The 9,606-nt window shown below is 31.7% G+C and overlaps 1 protein-coding gene across 1 annotated transcript in view; it reads right to left on the bottom strand.

Moving 5' to 3' along the window:
- Window positions 1-7,267: 7,267 nt before the first annotated feature.
- LOC106460549 (potassium channel subfamily T member 1-like) overlaps window positions 7,268-9,606 on the bottom strand; it is a 101,096-nt gene continuing 98,757 nt past the window's right edge. The window contains exons 27-28 of the mRNA XM_022387290.1: window positions 8,618-8,702; window positions 7,268-8,160 (exon numbers count right to left, since the gene is read on the bottom strand). Of these exons, the coding sequence (XP_022242998.1) occupies window positions 7,890-8,160; window positions 8,618-8,702 (356 nt within the window). The 3' untranslated portion in view covers window positions 7,268-7,889. The remainder of the gene's footprint in view (window positions 8,161-8,617; window positions 8,703-9,606) is intronic.

Raw genomic sequence — 9,606 nt, 5'->3', positions numbered from 1 at the left:
CACCTTGCTGTACTAATTCAGTATTTCCTAAAAACAGTTTTCTGTAAATAGTGCTAAGTGGTTTCATAAGTGATTTAGTAACTTTGTGAATTGCAAATTATTGTTTAGTAATATAGGTGATTGTGCCACCCAAGAAACGCCATTTTTATGGAAAGTCTTCTGCCGCTAAAAGAATGCAAGCTCAAAGAGCAGCTGAAACAGAAGAAGAACGTAATCAAAGACTTCAAGCACAAGCTGCAAGACAAGCTGCTCAAATACTTTGAGACTTTGGAACAACGTAAAGTTAGACTCAAGCTGAAAGGCAGGCTACTCAAAGACAGCAAGAAACTGTTGAACAGCACAAAGCCAGAGTTCAATCAGAATCATCATAGCAAGCTGGATATAGACAACAACAAGAAACTTACGAAAAACGATAAACCAGACTTGAAGCACAAAAATTAAGACAACTAACTTACAGAGAGCAAGAAACAGAGGAACAAGACAAGAACAAGACAAGCTCAAACACGATCTAATTTCTAATTAAGCTTTATTTGATTAAATGCTTTATTTTTCGCACCACAGCTTTTGTCTACTTATTGAATAATTTGCTGAAAAAAATACTGATCTATACATTTCAAACCTAAATTTTCACCGTGCAACAACGGGTAACTCAGCTAGTAGAGAATAAAATAACATTAAAAAGGCAAAGTTGTATGCTGCTGCCATCTTCAGACTAAATTTTTAACTGATATTAAAATTATATTGGAAAAGTTGTTGTTTATTATTAAACACAGATGCACAAAGGGCGATCTGTGCTCTGCCCATCACAGGTATCGAAACCCGGTTTCTAGCGGTATAAATCCGCAGACATACAGCTGTGTCACTGGAGGGCTATTGGAAAAGTGGAGAAAGACAAACACTAGTATGTAATTACGTTCCTAATAATATAAAAAAGAGCATTCTCTTAGTCGTGCCACAAAACCCATTGTATCCATGTTTTCCTTCTAAAGTTTAACAGAGAATTAAAACTGCTCTTTCTCATCGTGGATGTCTGTACTTGTTTTTTTTTCTTTAAAATATTGATGGTTACGGCGTTGGACTCGCAATCTGAGAGTCGCGTGTTCGAATCCTCGTCACCGAACATCCTCGCCATCTAAGCTGTGGGGCGTTATAATGTGACGGTCAATCCCGCTATTCGTTTATAAAAAAAAACAGCCCAATAATTGACAATGAGTGGTGTTGACTACCTGCCTTCCCTCTAGTCTATCACTGCTAAATTAGGAATGGCTAGTCCAGATAGCCCTCGTGTAGTTTTATGCAAAATTCAAAACAAACCAAACCTTACGTTTTCCTCAAAGTTGTTATTCTATAATAAAAAAACATGTCAAAGACACGAAATAATAACAAACAGGAAACAATTATTAAAACATATGCTACGACGGTTGTTTTCATGTCAAAATATTCGTAGTCCCTGAATTATTGGTAATGTTATTCTCGTAACTTTAAGCCTAAATAGTCGGAAAACCTTTAGAATATTGTAGTTATATATATATATATATATATATTAAACTATTTAATAAAAAGCTCACAGTTGCATGCGATTATTCCTACGTGTGGGTTTTGAACGAGAAACACCGTAAAACTTTCGCAGTCATTTGCTGAGCTGTTTTAACGAAGTCGTTTTTACTGATCGATCAGAGAAAACTGAATACGATCTACAGCCTGTTAAAATATATTTAAATACAATTAAGTCTGACTCCAAATTTTTTGTTATCCACACCACTTAGTTCCCAAGTTTTCAATAGAAATTTTTAACATCTATACGAGAGAAAACATTTTTGATTAAATGAAGAAACTATATATCATATTGGTGAAGATGTTTTCTGATATTCTTCAAGTATAACAATAGAAAATGGAAGTTATTCGATAGCTTCCTTAGGTCTAGTTTTTAAAAGAAACTGTGAATAATAATAAATACAAATTTAGATCACTATTCAAGAGATTTTGTTTGAAGTGCTATCTGTAATACTTTCTGAAAGACAGTGCGGTTTCTGAGCTGTGACACCATACCAGACAAGATGAAATGTAGATTGATAATAAGATATCGCATATAATTGGAGTTTCTAGCATTAAAGAACTTACATCATTCTGGCATGACCTAGTAATTAGCATGCCACGACGCCACTAAACACATTCAGCTTTGGGCAGAGGAGGACTGAACATGCAGGCAACTGGGCACTGCCAGGAGCCCAAAACATGATTGATCAAGCAGAATTTACAGCTATGTAGTAGGTTTGGGAACCTTAATGGATTACATCTGTCTAAAAGGACATTGTTTCGGCATCTATACGGAGGGTTTCATCAGGTCGACCTGATAATTACTGAGGAGAAAACCATCCGGATCTTAGGTTAAAAACTGATATATGTGTACACGCATAAAATCGACCACTAACTAAGTGATGTAAGAAAATTGTAGTGATTCTGGAAATCGAACTCTTCATCTCTCTGCCACATGTTCACGTATTCATATTGGCTGAAGAATGTATAATTAAAATTTTACTAATTAAATACAGTTTATATTCATAATATTTCATTTCTGAAGTCAGAAAATTTTAATTAACAATCGGTTAGCTAATGAATAATCTCACTTGATTAAATTGATCTCATTTAAAATAATCTAGAAAATTTATCCACGATTTTTTCTTTGTGTCCTTGAAATTAAACTTATTATCTGTGTGGTCTACCTCACAATTCTGTAACCTTATATATGCAACTTAGTATACATTCTAATGAAGCAATATTTGAAAATTTGATAAAGCTAACTTGTTTAAAATATTAATTAAACTATCCACATGATCAACATTTTAAAATATACAACTTGAATGCCATCTGTTTTTGAGACCATTGACTGTTTTAGAATAAAGATTTAAACTTTTATTTTTTAAAACACGTAAGCAATATGATTAAATTTTGCACAAGTCCATAAAGTTACCACTAACTCATTGAGGAACATGTGTTCTTCTGTCTAATATCAAAATTTCTAATGGTGTTTTCAGTCCACTGAAAGATGTAACATTTCATTAATCTTCCTGTATGTCGTGCGTTACTCTTCTTTCTTATATTAAGTTTACAGAAAAGCAAACAGTTAGTGAAAGTTAGCATAATTAACCAGTTTCCTTGAAACAAATTAATATTAGGGACCTTTATCTAAAGCCTTTAGACTATAAGATATTAAAATTTTTTGCGAAATATCATATATATACTAAATAAACGATAAGGTGACAAAAAGTATAATGATATCTGTATAAATCTACTCTGTCTACCGTGTGCAAAATTATTACTTTATGCGAAAGTAATAATGAAATGAAAATGTATTTAATTTCGTTTAAAGCAATTACTTCTTACTTAGAAACTTAAAAAATGTCAAGAGCTCTTAATTTAACTTATTTAAATAATAAAATTCCTATCTATTATGCAAAGTTACACGTAACTTGTATTGTGTTTACAAAATGTGATGAGCTGTATATTTCATTGCCAAATTTAAGTGACTATAAAAATGTTTATTGGTGAAAGTTTAAACATGTGTTTAGCTAATCAAAAACATGACAGATGGTACTTAATTATGTTGGATTTGAGGTTAACTTGTGAGTTATCATTATATACATTACACATGTAATTCAAATGAAATTTGTTTGATTGTTTATAGGCGACCAAAATCATCACTATAAAACAATAGTGAACTTAATATATAAATAAGCATTAAGAAGTTTTTCGCAAAAGCCATTGTAAATCCCAGTCGTCACCTCCAAGTCATAACGGATATTGTCTGTGGTAATACTAACAGCTCCCAAAAGTATTGGGGATATCCTATCTACCAGATAAAATCCAAACGCTAATGGTAAACTAGCCAGTAATCATGAAAAATCAATTAAGGGTATAAAGTTGAGTGCTTACACCTACAACGTCTCAACTCCTACTGCCTTTTACTGTCTACAGTCAGTTGTGGGAAGGCAGTTACCCTTAAAAGTTCTTATAATTGATTAATTCCTGAAGTAAAAATTAAATAAAACCACCCTAATAATATTTCCACAATATGTCACTTCCAACCTCCATCCTTATAAAAAAGAAATAAAATAATAAAATACCTTAAATAAAATGATCTTAATTAGAACTACAAGTCCTACCTTAATATTTCTTATGTAGTTCATACTTCCAACCTCCACAATTTCTCTTGAAAATTTATTCAAAAATAACACGGGAAAGCCTAGACAAGCCCAGATAATTTAAGCCGGTTTTTCCGTCCGGTATACAGAATAAAACTTTAATATTAATTTTAGCTACTTAAAAGTAGCTAGCCACCTCTAGTGACAAAAAAAGATATTTTCCTTATCGGAAATTTATTTTATAAAATATGTTCATATAAATTGTAAAATAGTGTAAAACATTTTCTTAGTTGCCAGTATTTATAGCCATTATTTTCTGGTTTGTTTATGAATAATATAACATTATCCATAAAAGCATTATCGTTATTACAAATTGTTGAAAATAATTTTAGCTGAGATATAATACTGCCTTTTAACAACATACGTGGAATTACATTATTAGGGGGTGGGAAGACCGAGAATGGGAATATTAATTTCCCTTCTCTTATCAAAAACAGCCAGCTTTTGCTTTGCCTTCTACTAAACTAATGTCCAAGTATAAATAGTTAGCATGAACATCATTGTTATTGCTTTTTTCCGTTGCAAGTTCTTTGGGATATATTAAATTTGGTGTAAAGTTCAAGTTATTTATAGCAATTAAATCGTCTGTGTAACGAAAATAATATATATATATATATAAGTTAGGATTTGAAATCTGTTTCAGAAATAAGTTTTCGTAAAAGAACAAATAAAAATTGGCCATAATTGAAGGGAAGTTCGCCCCAATTTGAATACCAATTGTTTCTTTATATACTTGTTCATTGAAAGTAATATAACTATTATAAACACAGAAATGCTGTATAGTTTTACATTAACTTCAGTAAATTTAAATTTTGGAATGTTTATTTCTGTATTTACAATATTATCGAACAAGTCATTAAATACTCTGATTAAATCTTTCAAATCTGTTTTAGTATAGTGTAGTAAAATCATACGTAGATGTATGCACCTGAAACATTTAAGCTATTTAAACTTTCCAAAACTGGAATGTTGTTCTTAATTATCAAAAATTATTATCTGGACTAATTAAAAACAGTGTATTAGTTTCTTCAAACACAACATCCAGAATATTATTAAGAACAGTAGATACAGATTTAGTAACTGTATTTAAAGAATTAGTTATAAATCTGAACGTAATGGGATTTTTAATGGCTTTCTTCATATTAGTAATAATAGTAATTGGGAGTGACATATTAGGATGTTTTAATTTCATTTCTATTTTAGGAATTATAAGAACATTTAAGGGTAACTGCCTTCCCACAACTGGCTGCAGACAGTGAAAGGCAGTAGGAGTTGAGATTTATTGTGGGTGTAAGCACTCAACTTTATACATTTGATTTTCCATGATTTCTGTCTAGTTTAACATTAGCGTTTGGATTTTGTCTGGTAGATGTGATATGTTTTTTTGTTTGTTTGGTTTGAATTTCGCGCAAAGCTACACGAGGGTTATCTGCGCTACCTATCCCTGAGTGAGCAGTGAATGTTAGAGGGAAGGCAGTTAGTCATCATCACCACCGCCAACTCCTGGGCAACTCTCTTACCAATGAATAATGGTATTGACCGTCACATTGGTGGGACGGAGATTCGAACCCGCGACACTCAGATTGCGAGTCGACCCTCCCTAACCACCTAACCATGCCGGGCCACGCATTTGGGAGCTATCACCACAGACAATATACGTTATTGACTTTAAGGTGACGACCGGGATTTAAAATGGATTTTGCAAGAAACTTCTTAATGCTTATTTTATATTAAGTTCATTATTGTTTTATAGTACTGATTTCAATCGCCTATTAACAATTAATGTAAATAATAGTATTGAAGCTGTTCATTTCATTATTTGGCGAAAAATGATGTTAAGGTGTTGATTTACCGCCCTTTCTCCTTTTTCGTATTTTGTAATTTTCCTTGTGTGAATTTTCTACCAATCTTATATACCGACTAATAGCCCAGCTTGCCAGTTGTTTAAATATGCTAATGAAATTCGGGAAAAGTTTATTTGCAATAGATCTAGATGTTTAACTCTACATAGGTCTCAAAGTAATAAGGGTTTTCCTCATTCGATTGAAATAGATCATAGTACAATAAATGGTACATGTAATATTAATGGCTTTTTATTTTACTCCATATTAGTTATTTTTCTCTCATTGCTTCCTACTGTTGAGTTTACGAAAGATTTATTACCCAGTACACATTCTAACCTTATTGCTCTCATATTATTGAGGGAATTTTGCGCCATAAATGATCTGGTTTGATTATTTAACGTTAGGGGATTTTTTTTGGTACTTCAAACTAATAATTCTTGTTTACTTATCGAAAAGTTTAATTTTGCCTGTTTCAAGCCACTGACTTTATTCGGTGATTTGTAATGTGATTCTATGCTACAGAACGTTCTGTTAGATGTGACTATTAAAAACATGATGCTTATGTGCTCTTTGTACACAAAATGTATTTTGATAAATTCCCATTACAAAGATTCTACTGAATGATTCCTTGTAACATAAAAATGTATATTTCTGTTCTCCTATTTAGGGCTATAACATTAATGGTGTTTTTTGTTTTGTTTTTTCTTCGTTCTCAAATAAATAGATAATTTTCACTAATATCAAAAACCATTGCTATCATGCAAGTTTCCGGAAATTTCTAGCAAAACTTTTTCATCGATTTAGGATAACGAACATTATTGCTACAGACCTCACAAGAATCTCCAGAGAAGAAAATTATGTTTAATTTTCAATCCATAAATTTTCCATTCCACAATTTAATCGTCCATGTGTAAAATAATGTTGGGTTTTCTGAAGTGAAAGCATATTTCCTACCTTGATTCTGAAGTCATTAAGTAGCTAGATAATAGCCTAATCATGTATGCAACGGAAGAGTATAATAGGTCATTGTTTTGGATATATTTCCACATTACATACTGCTATGGGCAATATTGTCTAATTAAGCAAATGTTAGTTTCTGTGTATAAAATAATCACTGAAGCCAACACATTTGGCACAAAATTTGTTTACTGAAAAATGGTGCAATTATCTGAATAGTTTACACCAAGAAGTGACAAAATCTATCATAATTTAATTTTTACATTTATTTGACCAATTATTCAAGAATAATAATTATTCTGTTATAATTCCAGTCTTTGAGAAACATTACCTTTATATGTATATACAGAAAATTAACATATTTCCCTTTCCAATAAACATTAACACACTTCTAAGACTATTTTTTTCTATAGCCAGCAGTAGAAATAGGAATAGAAAGCCGTGCTTATACTGAAACGGAATTGTGTAATAAGCCAGTGACTGAAGGTTCTCCAAAATACAGTGAACTTGAGTAAGCTAAAAATATCATTTTTCTACATCTTCCTCTGAATATTTTAAGATATGTGGACGTAGCATGAGGTTTAAGATAGAAGTTAGCAACAATATAGGTCTATTTTCCCACGTTTCTCCTATCTGATATCACATTCGAAAGGGTGCGCAACATTTGTTCGTTCTAATAGCTGTAGGTTATCATTAAAAATATCAACTTATCCTAACTATTTGTTTTTATACTTTAACTCGTAAGTTTAGAGAGACCGCTTACACGGATAAGGAAATATAAACTTGCCTCAAGATCGGAGAGTAAAACGTGGGCATTTTTTAATCTTAACATTTGTCAACAAAGGCATTATTCACTTAATTTTGTAACAGTTTTTCGGACATCATTCTAAACCACAGTTCCATTAGCGGTCTCAACTGGAGGTGGGGTAATTTCAACACCAATAGCCCCAAGTAAGGGGATTCTAATATTGCCACCATCCGTTTGTTCTCCAAGATCATTTTCATGATTGTGAGCTTCAGTAGAGACCGCGTCCCGTACATGTTCTTCTGAATTTGATTGGAGACGTGCATCATTTGGTTTTGGTTTCTGTATTCTGATCGAGCTACGAGTAAGAAAAATCTTCTTTGTGGAAATTGGACTGGGTCTTATTAAATACCTGAAATAAAATTATTGCAGGAAACATTCCAAATATAACTGAACGTTTATACGAGGATTTTCTAGATTATCAGAAAAGTAAATCACTCATAATGTAAAAAAAACCAGCAATAAGACGAAACGTATCAGTCATAACGACGTAATGGTTTTGTTCTATTTTTGGTAAAAAAAAATTAATTAAGGCTCAAAAAGTACGAAAGAAAAAGAATGGTATTTTTTTCTAAAATTGTCTATTTTTTATAATACTAACAATGTTATGCGTCGTCGAATTTTAACGTTGTTTGAATGTTAATTTGAAGTTCTAAATTCAACTTATATAGATTTATTCTTATTTGAGCTTCAGGTCACATTATTTTAGCGTAATTTGGAGTTCTAAATCAGATTTGCACTATATATTCTTAATAGCTTTTTAGATAACATTGTTTTAGCGTTATTTTATAGTTCTAAGTCTAACTTACACTATATCGCCTTCTTGGAGCTTTAGATCACAGCTTGGATTTATCATAACATAGGAAAGGCTGTCTCTCTTCTCTGAGACGTTGTCTAAAATAGATTTATACACATACGTTAATTTAAATGTGTGTAATGATATCAGTAATTATCACATCACAAAAACAGTTAGTTATTAGCATTTCGAATAATAGATGGCGCACTCTTGTTAAATTATAAGTCATCGTTAAATAGAATGATAAGTTAAGGGTTATGAAATTACAAAAAGGTATTCTGGATAAACTACAGGTTATTGCACAGTAAAAATTAAGCTACCATTTAATGAAATAATCAGTTTACGGCTATGAAAAACTACAAGTTATATATGGTAAAACCACAGAGTATTATATTATAAAACTATAGGTTATAAAATTGTTATAACTTCAAAGAAAACATATTTTTAATCTATCAAACTACTTACTCATCAGCATATAAATATTCTTTATCAGATCATGAAACAACTTGTAATATCTGGTTACAAAACACTTTATTACCTCATGCCTTTTACATTTCAGAACAATATATTAAGATGTTTAATTGCAAGTTTTAATAAAACCAGCATAAAATACTCGCTCTCTGCTATGAGATTCAAAGGACCCCTCATGATTCACAGAAGCCCCAATGTACCGATCAAACTCCTCCATTATCCTCAGTTACTTCCATAGCTACCTTAAGGAGGGTTCCATACTCTAAAACAAAACCCGTTAAGTGATATCAGGGCATATGTGCCATGTTATGATGATGATGACTAAGACACTTTCGTACATGATTTCACAAGTACACTGAGTGGTCACAAGTAAATAGACACCTAATTTTTCGTCATTTAACTGATTTATGCTAACTAATTTGTGTTCACAGAGCATTATATAAATGAAAATGGTCCGCACACTAATTATCAACATGCCTAGAACTCAAAGTTCTCTCGAATTGTCAGATTTTGTTAGAGAAAGGATAGTTG

The sequence above is a fragment of the Limulus polyphemus genome, unplaced genomic scaffold, assembly GCF_000517525.1.
Source record: "Limulus polyphemus unplaced genomic scaffold, Limulus_polyphemus-2.1.2 Scaffold793, whole genome shotgun sequence".
Lineage (NCBI taxonomy): Eukaryota > Metazoa > Arthropoda > Merostomata > Xiphosura > Limulidae > Limulus > Limulus polyphemus.
Note: the sequence above shows the minus strand (reverse complement) of the source record. Positions and strands in the feature narration are given on the sequence as shown.